Source organism: Ziziphus jujuba, chromosome 10 (genome assembly GCF_031755915.1).
Source record: "Ziziphus jujuba cultivar Dongzao chromosome 10, ASM3175591v1".
In the NCBI taxonomy this organism is placed as follows: domain Eukaryota; kingdom Viridiplantae; phylum Streptophyta; class Magnoliopsida; order Rosales; family Rhamnaceae; genus Ziziphus; species Ziziphus jujuba.
The window spans coordinates 9,338,780-9,353,834 of NC_083388.1; the positions used below are offsets into that span (position 1 = coordinate 9,338,780).

At 37.0% G+C, this 15,055-nt stretch overlaps 1 protein-coding gene across 2 annotated transcripts; it reads right to left on the reverse strand.

The window, feature by feature from the left end:
* Positions 1-454: 454 nt before the first annotated feature.
* Positions 455-3,100, reverse strand: LOC107411094 (pentatricopeptide repeat-containing protein At1g07590, mitochondrial). 2 transcript variants are annotated; one of them, XM_016018606.4, is made up of 3 exons: positions 2,708-3,100; positions 1,042-2,312; positions 455-660 (listed from the first exon to the last, which is right to left on the reverse strand). In XM_016018606.4, exons 1-2 carry the CDS (start codon positions 3,038-3,040, stop codon positions 1,062-1,064), a joined length of 1,584 nt encoding a protein of 527 aa, XP_015874092.3. In that variant the 5' UTR covers positions 3,041-3,100; the 3' UTR covers positions 455-660; positions 1,042-1,061. The 2 variants fall into 2 exon arrangements, with proteins under 2 accessions (XP_015874092.3, XP_015874091.3); XM_016018605.4 differs by lacking the exon at positions 455-660 and having other exon boundaries at positions 662-2,312.
* Positions 3,101-15,055: the final 11,955 nt, after the last annotated feature.

Below are 15,055 nucleotides of genomic sequence, written 5' to 3' on the forward strand. Positions count from 1 at the left end.
ATATCGTTTACCAAGTACATACAGAAATTCTTCCATCCAAAAGGGAGTTAAGAACATGTAAGCCCTAGGGTGTATTAAATGGTTGAGACTTGAGAGTAAAAGTCAAAATTTCAATCATGGCAAAATAATCCTCTTCAACTCAAGCTTCGCACTTCCCCACTTTTGTTCTTTCAGCTCTTTAGCCCTTATCATTTGTACAAACTAGGTTTTCAGTTCAAATAGAAATTCTCTTTTATAAGTTACTATCCCAATGCAGTGGTACACATTTGAGCATCCAAAACATTTTAAGCACGAGACAACAAAAGTTTGATACGTTTTCAAATTCTTATTTGCTGAACAAAATCCTTGGACCAAAAGCATTTCGATTTTTATTTTTTATTTTTTATTATTATTTTTTTTATGAATAAGTATTTCAGTTGTATTGCATAATTAAGTATTCTACCAAAGAGACCATTTCTGATTGCCAAACATTTTAAATCCCACGCCAATTCTTATTTTGTCAGCCCCATCTTCAAGTATATTGTTGTGCTTCTTGGGTAAGGAGTTGTAGTAGTTGTTTGAATGTGGGATTAATTAATGTACAGACTCATAAAAGTTCAGACTAAGCTAGCCGGATTGAGAAGTATTAATTCTCTCTCCTCTCTCCGCCTCCCTCCAATACTGAAAACCAAATGTTTGCTAAACATCAATAGACATTCATATAGAATAATCTTAGTAAAACTAACTTCCACTTTTAATCACATTCAAAATCAATAATGAAAGACAAAATATGTTCTAACTTCTAACAGAGAATTAGAGGTGTGAGCCAGGGTGGTAAATTACAAAGAAACAAGAGGTGTACTGTCATCATCAATGCCATTTAAGTTTGTAACGTCATCTGTGCCCAATAATAGGGGAGAATTATTGGCATTTCAATTTCTGCATTATATACCAGAAGACACTCGAAATTTCTATGCTCTTCCATCCAATAAATCTTATACAAAATTGATGACAATACTTGACATACAGAAAAAGATATAAATATGAACATGCACAACATACCAGCTGTAGATAATAAGAAATCAAGTCTGGAACTGCTCAGCAAGTTTCATAAGGCTATGTGTCTCTGCATCTGGCCTAGCTCCTCCTAAGATCATCCTCTTCAAAAGATTTGAATCATGTATCTTGGCCTTCACATAAGCCTTAATTAAAGTGTTGCCTACAAAAGTATGCCTGGTGTACTTAGCCTTTCTAAGTTCTTCATACAACTTCTCTGCATTCCCCACATCACCTTTCTCTGCAAACATCTCAATTATTGACAAAGTAGTCTCCAACCATGGGGTTGAATTCCGTACCATTTTGGTTGTCGTCATATCCATCCCCATGTCTAGAGTTTTCACAGCTTCCTCCACCAATCCTGCTTTCAAGCAACCCAATGCAAGATGTCTAAAAGTAATTGCATTTGGTTTGCACCCATTATTTCCAATTTCTCTGAAAAGTTCAGATGCTTTTTTGATGTGACCATGCTTGCAATAAACAGATATTATGGAATTGAACTGCTCAGTGGATTTCAACCCTTTTGTTGACTTCATTTCCAGCCAAAGTTCTTCAGCTCGACTCAATTGACCAATTCTACCAAATGCTTCAATTGCCAAAACATAGCTTTTAGACCTAACACGAGGGAGATCTTGCACAATTCCCCACGTTCTTTCTAGCTCCTTCTCCTTACCCAAATACCCATAAAGCATAATTAGGACATCAAGTGTTGACCAATTATTCCCAGTAATGGACTTTTCTAGAGCTTCAATATAGGCTTCAGCAACAGTATACAACCTAGCAACAACATGTGTGGTAGCAATAATGCAGTAAGATATTTCATTTGGTTCAACACTGGCTCTCTTCATATCACTGTATACCTTCATCAGTCCTTCAACATTGTGCTCGTTCGCTTCTACTTTCATAAGAATGTTGTAGGTTGAGACATGAGGGGTGACTTTATCAGCCTTCATTTGAGTAAGAATTTTCGGGATTGCCTTTTTACGTCTCGGGGAGGAATGAAGGATTATAAGGCGATTGAAAACCAAGTACGAGATAGGATGACCCAGCTCCCTCATTTTCCTCATGTACGCAAGTGGAAGCCGTAATGTGCCTCTATCCAAGCATGCAATCACAAGATTGTTGTAAAGAAGCTCACACTGAAACTCTGCAGGAACACAAGTAAAGAGTTTCTCACCTTGTGATATCCCATGGTGCTTAATTGTAAATTCCAATAGATAAGAATAGTCAAGTTCCTTTGGCCTGTAGGGCTTTTCCCTGATTACCCATTCCATTACCTGAAAAGTAATAAATCAGCTTTAATACCATTACTGATCATGCTTTTGAACTCTACTGAATCAACTTAAATGAGGCTAATCCAGAAGGCAATACAATGCACAATGAAGTGAAGAGATGCTAATACAAATTGCAATCGGTAATTCAGAAATAAGAAAAATCATCTTATACATATATTCATTTACGCAGATTAGAACTACTAATTTAACAGAGCAATGAAACAATTAATTTTAAAGCTCTCAACATAGTATACTTTCTACTACTAGGCAAGGCGATTAATTTCATCTGTAAATTTGTATTTACAAGACGGATCAACCGGAAAAGACATACTTCACCCTACCCATTAATTAGCAAATTGAACAAAACCCAGCTTTTTCGCGCGAAAAGAGAGAGTCACCTCAAGGGCGCGCTTGTTGATCTTGAGCTTCCTGAGTCGGTTAATGGCGTGGAAAATGTCACCTCTATGAATGGGAAAGCCGTCTCCCATCCAGCTCTGGAAAGCAGACCGAACTGGTTCATCTTTTTGCAGCTTCTCAATCCTGTAAGACAAGCAGGACCCGGGTTCTTGTTGTTTTGAGTCTGAGATTTGCTGGGTAATACCATTAGGCGTTTGAGTGCAGAAAAAGATGAAGGAAGATGGGCGGTGCGTGTGTGACAAATATGGGAGAGAAACTGTTCGACGTATTGCCTGAATGAAGCAACGTTGTAGGAGAGAGGCTACAGTTCGCATGCTTTTTCCAGAGAGTTGAAAAACTATGACGTTTATCTTACGGGTTTTGATTTTTGGTCAACAGCCCAAAATGTAAATTAGCCTGAACTAGGCCTCCCTTGGTAAGCCTGATTTTCTTGAAGCCCAAAACAGTCTCAAATCACAAATTTTGTTTTCTTTAATTATTTTCTTTTACTATTTTCTTGGACATTACATTTGGCGTTTAATCTTCAATATCCATCATAATCTATCTTAAATTAAAAAAATATTCATTTATTAAATTTTTAAGAATGCACAAGATAGTAAGCGTACATGATCAATTTATATAATCTTTAAATTTTCTTCATGTCATAAGAAGTACTCTTTTGCAAGCTTGAGGTATCTTCTTACTTCAATAAATGATAACGTATTTGTATTATGTCTAGGATATTGATTATAACAAGAAAGTATAAGTTAGATCGTCTCACAGTATGGTGTAAAATGAAACTCCCAAAAAGAAAAAAGAAAAAGAAAAAATGACATGGTATCTTACTCAAATTTAGTATTTATTTATTTATTTGGAAATAAACTCAATAATGATCCATTTCTAAACCTTCTCAACTTCATAAATCTATTGACCCTCTATACCCACATTTAGTATTAATATATATATATGTATATATATAAACTTTTACTCTAATATTAAACAATTAACTGTTATATTTACTAGGAGTCTAGGAAGAAGGATTTTATAATAATACACATATCTCTCTCTGTGATACCCAACAAGTCCCAAGAGTAATATTTTAGATAAGGGCCCACCAAATAATAGATAACTATTGTATCTTGTTATGCTTAGCTCTAACAGTTATTTAGTTACTCTTGATAATTGTGCTATGATATAGAGATAAAGTTATTGTTGTGTATATATTATGTTCTTTCACAGTGAATAATTCAGAACAGTTTTTATTTTTCTTTACCATACTTTTGTTTTCACATGGTATCAGAGCTCTAATATACTCAAACGAGTTTATTCAATCCAAACGGTCAATTACTCTGCTAGCTCCTCTGCTATGGTAACTACATCTTCACTTCCTTCTTTATCTGAAGTTAATCTACCAAATTATACGTTCCCATTCCAGCTAGATCAAAACAACTATATAGTCTGGAGATCCTAAATTCGATTTGCAATCATTGGTTGCAACTTGGAAGGTTTTATTGATGGCACTTTACAGGCACCACCAATCACCTTTGCTGTAACTATGACCAACGATGGCCAAACCATGACAGTGTCAACTCCGAATCTGGCTTGTCATCAATGAAGATGTCTTGATCAAGCTCTTGTTGACTAGATTCTTTCTTCCATCAAACCAAAGGTTCAAGTTTGAATCACCAAAACTTCAAGCCTGATCACTGCTCATCAATTATGGAATTGTCTTGAACAGTTATTTGGCAATCAATCAAAAGCAAAAATCATACAACTGAAGATGCAATTTCAAACAACAAAAAAGGACGACAAAAAAGGACTCCCTATATATTAGTACCTACTTCTCAAGAATGAAAAACATTGTCAACTCCTTGGCAATGGCAGGTTATTCAGTTTCAGATGAAGACTTTATCATGCAATTACTTTCTGACCTAGCCAATATTCACTCCAGTCTCACAACCATAATAGTAGAAGAAGTATAATCTCTTCTCTTGAATCAAGAAGTACGAATTTAACAAGCCACACCTCCTGATATTATTTTTGCCCATATTGCTACAAAACACCCAAAACACAATGAACCTGGCTATGTCTTCAATTTTGGATGTGCTAATGATCAAAATCATACTCCAGCAATACACACTCAATTACAAAGACGTGGATCATCTTCTAGTAGAGGACGTGGACATGGACGAGGACGTGGACACAGTAGCTTGAACAACAGAATTTATTACCAAATCTGCAAACTACCTGGCCACAGTGCAAACTGTTGTTGGTATCGATATGATGAAAGTTATACAAATTCAAATAACACAAGTGCTTTCTATGCTTCATCAGATGCCCCTGTTAATCCTGAATGATTGTTTGATAATGGTACTACCAACTATGTCACCTCAAATGCTTCAAATATTACCAAACGAAGTGAATATCATAGGGGTGATAGATTAATTGTTGGGAATGGTCAAGGTTTGCCCATAACTCACATTGGTTGCTCTTCTTTTAATATAAGTTCTAGAATAGTGAAACTAAATAACATGTTACATGTTCCTAAAATTAAACAAAAAATTACTGAGCATATCCAGATTAACCACTAATAACAATATCATTGTGGAATTTACTAATCAATTTGTTTTTGTGAAGGATAAGGATACGAAGAGAATTCTTCTCAGCGAACTGCTTAAGGATGGCCTCTATTGTTGAAATGTGGTGATCTTGTCACAATGTGCAAGGTAGTTCGGTTACACTTGCACTCTTTGTTTTGCACTATCAAAGACTAAACATTATTTATGTTTATGCATTTTATTTTATCTTGTAATGTTTAAGAATAATATCCTTTTTGTAATGCCCTAAGCTCATTAACTAAAGATTAGGGCCTTTTTGTCTAGTTGCTGGAATTGTATTTCCAGCAACATAAGTCCACTTCCTTAGATACCGTTTAAAGAAGGTTTGGGATTTGGATCTGAATTTTGGATATAATAAGCTAGAAATGCAGAGGAAGCAGCATAAAAAAGAATGGCTCAATTTGGAGCTAGGAAGGCTGAGTTAAGCCCTAAACAATCTGACCCTTATGCAGTTTTGTTGCCCAGAAAACTGAGCAAAACTGCCTCGGGTTTGATTATTTTTGAATGGGAAAATGGACTTTGTTTTATCTGTTTTTTGGCTAGAACACAGTTTAATATTCAAAAAGGCTTCCCTCCAATTTTCAAGTCAAATGGAGCTGGTTTTCAAATTCAAATGCCTTAGAGCTGAACTGCCCATTAAAGAAGGTTTCTTGCATGCCCAGCACATTGATTAGAGTTAGTTGAGGTAGTTTGGCTTGGTTGGTTACTTTTAATACTTTTGTATTTATTGCTCAATATGGCAGCATGTCTTATTGCCTTTTTGATGTATTTAAAAGTATGAAAATTGTAATGAAAACAAGTGGAAGTAATATTCAAAAAAATAAATTTTGAAAAACAACAATTTCGGCTCTCTCTTTCTCTCTCTCTCTCTCAACTACTACATTTGTCTTCTTCTTCTTCCCAAAAGCTAACAACCTTCTCAAGAACCCCAAATCGCCATTAAAACCAAAAAAAAAAAAAAAAAAACCTTAACAAACCCAAAAAAAAAAAAAAAAAACAAAATCAAGAACCAAGAACCAACAACAATCATTCTTGACTAACACCTTGAATGATTGTGCTCTAAGGTACAATAACATAAACCTACACCAAATTCCATCATGGTATCAGAGCATAGTGTAATTTCTTAGGACCTTGTGAGCTTTCAACCTAGACCATTTTATTTGTGAGAAGATCCCCCACCTAAAGCCTTACAACCGAAACCAAAAAAAAAAAAAAAAGAAAAAACCTCCCAAAAAGGCTAGTTGAAACTCACCAAAACACCACCACCCGAGAGCTTGTTCTTGTGTCCATTTTTCAAAACTTTTCAAAAACCATTTTTTCAAATGGCCTCACAATCCTTTGCAACCCCAACACCACCTAAGTTTGAAGGCCAAAACTATTTCATTTGGAGTATAAAAATGAAAGCCTACCTTCAAGCCTTTGGTTTATGGGAAGTCATAGAAGAAGGTTATGTAGTGGAAGAGTTGAGAGCTAATGCAACCCAAGCATAAAGAAATGCACATGAGGCCGAAGTTGCCAAGGGGTTGAAGGCCCTCACTGGCTTGCACTCCTCCGTGAGTGATTTCATTTTTACAAGGATAATTTCATGCACAAGTGCTAGAGAGGTTTGGATAAAGCTTCAAGAGGAGTTCCATGGAAATACTAGAACTCGGCAAATGCAAGTTTTAAACCTAATAAGAGAGTTTGAGACCTTGAAGATGAAGGAGAATGAGCTTGTCAAGGATTTCACGGAAAGGATGCTCAAAGTGGTAAATTAAATTCGGGTCCTTGGTGAGCAATTGACTGATCAAAGGGTAGTAGAGAAAGTATTGGTGAGCTTACCCGAAAGGTTTGAAGCTAAGATTTCCTCCTTTGAAGAATCTAGAAATCTTAGTGAAATAACCTTGAGTGAGCTCATCATTGCTCTTCAAGCAACCGAACAAAGGAGAGCCATTAGAAAGGAGGAGACCATAGAGAGTGCATTCTATGGTGGCCACAGCAACAAAAAGAAGAATAAAGGAAGGAAGAGCAACAACACCAACCAAACTGGTTTTACAACCAACAACAACACAAACAACAACAAAAGTGGATGGAATCAACAATAACAACAACAAAGCCATCAAAACCGAGGAGGGCATCCACCTTGCCTTCATTACAAGAAGCTTGGACATCCACCATCCAAGTGTTTTTGGAGGCCGGATGCATCTTGTGAAAGATGTGGAGGAAAAGGCCACATTGCCAAAGTATGCAAGCAAAGGAGACAACAAGCCAATGTGGTTAATGAAGAAGCCGAGAACCTATTTGTGGCCACATGCCTTAAGGCCACAAGTAGTGGTCTCGGTTGGCTTGTAAATAGTGGTTGCTCACACCACATGACTTTCCAAAAGGATGGTTTTATGGAGCTTGACCGAAACTACAAAACCAAAGTGAAGATTGGTGATGGCCGGTTCATGGAAGTAGAAGGCAAAGGAGATGTGTGCTTGAACACCAAGGAAGGTACCAAAATTATAAAAGATGTGCTATATGTTCCTAGTTTGTGTGAAAACTTGCTTAGTGTAGCACAATTGGTAGAAAGAGGCTTTGCTTTAAATTTTGCAAAAGATGGATGTATTATATATGATGCTTATGGTAATGAGCTGTTTAAGGTACCATTGAAGGACAAAAGCTATAGATTGGACCTAGTTAAGAATGAACAACCCTTAAAAACCAAAGTGGAGTCCATTTATCAACTTTGGCATAAAAGGCTTGGGTATTCTAGCTATGGTGCCATGAAAAACACCAATGCCATTGTGAAGGACATGCCAAATGTGATGTATGCCAACTAGGAAAATCCACACGGCTTCCATTCCCTAAAGCCGGTTCATGGAGAGCTAAGGAGAAGCTTGAGCTAGTCCATTCGGATGTTTGTGGACCGATGAGTTTGTCATCAATTGGAGGTTGTAAGTACTTCCTAAGCTTCATTGATGATTACTCAAGGATGTGTTGGGTATATTTTCTAACAACCAAGTCATAAGTGCTTGAGAAGTTTGTGGAATTCAAGAAGATGGTGGAAACCCAAAGCAATGCAAAGATGAAGTGCTTGAGAACCGACAATGGTGGAGAATATACAAGCTTGGCTATGGAGGATTTTTGCAAAGAAAATGGAATGGTGCATCAATTCACAACACCATACATACCACAACAAAATGGTGTTTGTGAGAGGAAAAACAGGACCTTGATGGAGATGGTAAGGTGCATGATACATGAGAAGAACATGCCAAAGAAGTTTTGGGCCGAAGCCATATACACAGCTAGCTACATCCAAAACCGAGCATACACCAAAGCCAATGAGTCCAAGACACCTTATGAGATATGGTATGGAGAAAAACCATCTTTGGACAACATAAAAATCTTTGGAAGTGTTTGTTTTCTCCATGTTCATCCACACATGAGAGACAAGCTTGACAAAAGGGCAAATGTGGGCATCTTGGTCGGCTTTAATGAGGTTACCAAAGGTTTTAGGGTTTTCAAATTGGAAACTAAGCAACTTGTGGTAACAAGGGATGTGAGGATTGATGAAGATGCTGTTTGGGATTGGACAAAGGAGGAGCTTCTTGTCCATGAAGATAATGCTCGGTTGGATGATGAAGAAGAAGAAACCAATGACAATGACAATGAAAAAAATGAAGATGATGAGGAGGATGCACTTGAGACCATTGGAGCCGAATTGGAGATTGGAGATGGTGTTAGAGGAGAAAGGTCATTGTCCAAAATATATGAAAGGTGCAATGTTGCCTTGAGTGATCCTATCAATGCTCAAGAAGCTATGCAAAAGAAAGAGTGGATGGAAGCCATGCAAACCGAAATGGATATGATAGAAAAGAATGAAACTTGGTCTTTGGTTTCTAAACCTAAAAACAAGAAACCAAATGGTGTAAAGTGGATCTTTAGGACCAAGTTCAACCCGGATGAAACAATATGCAAGCACAAGGCAAAACTTGTGGCAAAAGGCTATGCACAACAAGCGGGTGTAGATTATGGAGAGACGTTTGCACCGATTGCAAGAATGGAGACCATAAGGCTCATCCTATCCAACTCGGCCTCAATGTCATGGAAGGTGTACCACCTTGATGTAAAGTCGGCTTTCTTGAATGGTGTGCTTCAAGAGGAGGTTTATGTCAAGCAACCCGAGGGCTTTATTGTTCAAGGACATGAGGACAAAGTCTACCATCTACACAAGGCACTTTACGGGTTAAAGCAAGCACCTAGGGTTTGGTATGGCAAGATTGATGGTTACTTGATCTACCAAGGCTTTAGGAGTAGTTCAAATGAGCCAACACTATACATAAGGAATGAAGAAGGCATGATTGTTATCTCACTCTATGTGGATGATTTGTTGGTCACGGGTGAAAATGAAAAGAATGTGGAAGCTCAAGCCTTGGTGAAATGAATTACTTCCTTGGAGTGGAAGTGATGCAATGCTCTAGGGGTATCTTCATATCTCAAGAGAAATACATCAAAGATCTTTTGAAAAAGTTCAACTTTGATGAATGCAAGCCAATGTCAACACCAATGAGCCAAGGAGACAAATACAAGAAGGAGGATGGCACACCAAAGGTAAACCCGACCCTATATAGAAGCATGATAGGAAGTTTTCTCTATGTATGTTCATCAAGACCGGATATTATGCATGCCACATGTGTTTTGTCTAGATATATGCAAGCACCATCCCAAAATCATTTTGTAGGTGCCAAAAAAATTCTTAGATACTTAAAAGGAATACAAGACTTTGGAGTTTGGTATGATAGGTAAGATGTGATGAGATTAATGGCCTACTCGGATAGTGATTGGGCTGGATGCTTGGATGATATGAAGAGCACTTCGGGGTATCTTTTCTCACTTAGTAGTGGACCATTCTCATGGAATGCAAAGAAGCAAACAACAACCGCTCAAAGCACCGCCGAAGCCGAGTACATTGCTTGCTTTTCATGTGCAAATCAATATATTTGGTTTAGGAAATTATTGGAGGACCTTGGTTATCCTCAAGAGGGTTCAACCATCATCAAATGTGACAACACTTCAGCCATATCAATAGCCAAGAATCCCGTTCAACATGGAAGGACAAAATACATACCGATGAAGTATCACTCTTTGAGGGAGTTTGAAGAAAATGGAGAAGTAAGCTTGGAATATATCAAGACCGAAGATAACCTTGCAGATTTCTTCACCAAGTCACTTCCAAAAGCAAGATTTGAGACCTTGAGGAAGCTTCTAAATATTACAAGCAAGAACACCAAGGAGGAGTGTTGAAATGTGGTGATCTTATTACAATGTGCAAGGTAGTTCGGTTACACTTGCACTCTTTGTTTTGTAACATCAAAGACCAAACATTATTTATGTTTATACATTTTATTTTATCTTGTAATGTTTAAGAACAATATCCTTTTTGTAATGCCCTAAGCTCATTAACTAAAGATTATGGCCTTTTTGTCTAGTTGCTGGAATTGTATTTCCAGCAACATAAGTCCACTTCCTTGGATTCCGTTTGAAGAAGGTTTGGGATTTGGATCTGAATTTTGGATATAATAAGCTAGAAATGCAGAGGAAGCAGCATAAAAAAAAATGGCCCAATTTGGAGCTGGGAAAGCTGAGTTAAGCGCTAAACAATCTGACCCTTATGCAGTTTTGTTGCCCAAAAAACTGAGCAAAACTGCCTCGGGTTTGATTATTTTTGAATGGGAAAATGGCTTTGTTTTATCTGTTTTTTGGCTAGAACATAGTTTAATATTCAAAAAGGCTTCCCTCCAATTTTCAAGTCAAATGGAGTTGGTTTTCAAATTCAAATGCCTTAGACAAGCCGAACTACCCATTAAAGAAGGTTTCTTGCATGCCAAGCACATTGATTAGAGTTAGTTGAGGTAGTTTGGCTTGGTTGGTTACTTTTAATGCTTTTGTATTTATTGCTCAATATGGCAGCATGTCTTATTGCCTTTTTGATGTATTTAAAAGTATGAAAATTGTAATGAAAACAAGTGGAAGTAATATTCAAAAAAACAAATTTTGAAAAATAACAATTTCGGCTCTCTCTCTCTCTCTCTCTCTCAACTACTACATTTGTTTTCTTTTTCTTCCCAAAAGCTAAAAACCTTCTCAAGAACCCCAAACCGCCATTAAAACCACAAAAAAAAAAAAAAAAAAAACCTTAACAAACCCAAAAAAAAAAAAAAAAAAAAAATCAAGAACCAAGAACCAACAACAATCATTCTTGACTAACACCTTGAATGATTGTGCTCTAGGGAACAACAACATAAACCTACACCAAATTCCATCATCTATCAAGTGATGCTACCCAAGAATTTTTGTGTTTCACCTAGGATTTTTGTTTCTCATTTAAATAAAGCTCCAGATTCTCTACCATGTTTTAATTCTAAATTTCCATTGCATAAATTGTGGTATTATAGGTTAGGACATCCCAGCTATACTATTTTAAAAAAAGTAGCATCACAGTGCAATTGTTCTTTTTCTATCTCATATTCTTGTCATTTTTTTGGTACTGCATATCAATTAGGAAAAAATAAACGATTACATTCTCCAGCATTATCTACTACTAGTCATGCATTATTAGATTTAATATTTTCAAATGTGTGGGGTCCAGCTCCTTTTGAGTCTCCTTAAGGGTATAAGTACTATTTATTATTTGAGGATAATTATACCCGTTACTCTTGGATTTATCCCATGAAACTAAAATCAAAAGTAACAACAATATTTTTGCATTTTAAAAAAATGGTTGAATATTTAACAAATAAAAAAATTAAAATTTTTCAAGCATTTTGGGGTGGTGAATATCGACCCCTTAAATTAATTCTAAATAATTTTAGTATAATGTTTCAACATCCTTATCCTCATAGTCAAAATCAAAATGGTAAAGTAGAAATAAAACACTGTCATATCACTGAGACTGCTCAGTAGAAAGAAAACACCGTCACATCACTGAGACTGCTCTTACTCTATCGGCCCAAAGTTCAATGCCATTTCACCAATGGTGGAATGCTTGCTTTACTATTGCTTTTTTAATTAATAGACTTCCAACTAAAGTGTTAAAATTTCAGTCTCCTTTTCAAAAATTATTCAAAAGAAATTTTGATTTTTTTTTCTTAAAAAGTTTTGGATGTGAGTGTTTTCCCTTTCTTAGACCATGCAAAAATAAAAAATTTAGTTTTCATTCTGAAAGATGTGTTTTCATTATAGCTCGTCTCATAAAGGGTATAAATGCTTAAGTCTTGTCACTTGCAAAACTTATATCTATCTGCATGTTGTACTTAATGAACAAAATTATCCTTTCTCTATCTTAATTGGACCGCCCATCTTTGAAAATATTAAGCTCATTAACTCTTTTTCTGGTTCCTTGTTTTCTCAAATATCTTCTTTGCAGGCCAAACCACAATAGATCTAAACTCATCTTGAGCCATCCTTATCAGCTTCATTGAGAAAATCCTCTTCTACTGTGTCCCCTCAAATCATTGATAAGTCACATTCCATTGCTCATGGGTTCTCTCCACCAGCTGTCGCTCCTCCTCAATCACCACCACCTCAAGATCCAGTTGTGGATCACATGGCATTGATGCCCACTGACTCCATTACGCGCACTTTGCGTGCTCTTAGTCAGGCTACTCCCTCCTCTTTGAGGCCTGTTTCTCCCTCTTCAACAGCCCAACATATCCAACCCACCTATGATAGCACCTTTAATTCGTCTCCAACACAGCCTATACTTCTAACTCATCCGATGATCACCCGATCAAAAATTGGTATATTCAAGCCCAAAATGTTCTCAGCTGAAATTAGACCGACCTCCCCTTTGTTTGAGCTTATTGTACCCGCATCTGCCCTTCTTTGTCAACAGTGGAAATCAATCATGGAGGATGAATTTAATGCTTTAAGGAAAAACAATACATGTTCGTTAGTTCCTCCTCAACCACACCAACGACTTGTTGGCAACAAGTGGATCTTCAAGATCATAGGGTGACCAAATGGCTCTCTATTGTGTTACAAGGCCCGCGTAGTTGCAAAAGGTTTCCATCAAAAGCCAGGCCTGGACTTCAAGGAAACGTTTAGCCCCGTTGTCAAACCATCCACAATGCGTGTTGTCCTTTCTCTTGCTGTCTATAGAAATTGAGATGTTCGAAAAATTGACGTCAATGATGCTTTTTTAAATGGAGTTATTGCTAAAGATGTGTATATGCCACAACCTGAAGGCTTCATTGATCCCTCTCAACCTACTAGAGTGTGCAAACTTCATCGATCTCTGTATGGCCTTCATCAAGCTCCTCGGACTTAGTATGATAAGTTAAGGACAACATTATGTATCTGGGGGTTCTATAATTCTAAAATGGATTCATCTCTTTTTATTCTTCGCAAATCTGCCGGTGTGATTTGGGTCTTGGTATACGTAGATGACATCTTGGTTACCGGCAATAACAAGTCTTTGATTGATGAGTTTATTCACAAATTGAATACTACTTTTTCCTTAAAGGATTTGGGACCTTTACATTATTTTTCTAGGCATTGAGGTTTACCGTTCCACACATGGAATGCATCTTTCACAAGCCCTCTATATCAATGAGCTACTTTATCGAAGCCACATGCAGGACTATAAGGCATCTCCATCACTTGCCAGCTCCTCTGTCCAGCTAGCTGCTAATGTGGGCAATTCATTTTCTGATGGTTTTCTATATCGAAGCACAATTGGTATGCTACAATACCTCACCATAACAAGGGCATAAATTTTCTTTATTGTGAATAAACTTAGTCAATATATGCACCATCCCACAAAACAACATTGGTCTGCCTGCAAGAGAATTATCTGTTACTTTCAAGAGACCAAGCATTTTGTTATTCTCTTATGACCATCTCGTCACCTCAAACTCACCGATTTCACTGATGCCAATTGGGCATCCAATGTTGATGATCGTAACTGTACAGGTAGGTATTGTATCTATCTTGGGAATTCCATAGTCTCTTGGTTGTCAAAGAAACAAAATGTCATTGCTCGATCTAGTACAAAGTCCGAATATTGTGCCATGGCACACGGTGCTTCTGAAATTACTTGGCTGTAACAACTTCTGAAAGAGCTCCGCATCTCCTCCTCAGATATTCCAATAATATGGTGTGACAATATGGGGGTTGTTCCCCTTGCAGCCAATCCCATTTTTCATCAATGGACAAAGTATATTGAAGTTGACGTTCATTTCATCCACGATAGGGTAGTTCAAAGTTCCTTGGACGTCCGTTACATACCCAGTGACGAATAGGTTGCAGACATTCTAACCAAACCGTTGGCTACAAGTCGCTTCTAGCAACTTCGAACCAAACTAAATTTTGTCCCTCCCACATTTAGCTTGCAGGGGGATGATAGCTAGCGTGTCCCAAGAGTGTCCCATAATAATGTTTTAGATAAGAGTCCCACCAAATAATAGATAACTACTATATCTTGTTGTGCTTAGCTATAAAAGTTATTTAGCTACTATTGATAACTATGCTATGATATAGAGATAAAGCTACTGTTGTGTATATATCATGTTCTTTTACAGTGAATAATTCAGAACAGTTTTTATTTTTCTTGATCATACTTTTGTTCTCACACTCTCATAATGAAGCTGTCTATGTTTAATGATCAATAAAAAAACCTAATGATGGAATATTACATAAGTTATGACCAAATTTACATTATGACAAGGGTAATAACGGGAAAAGAAAGGGACAATAAGACAAACCCTT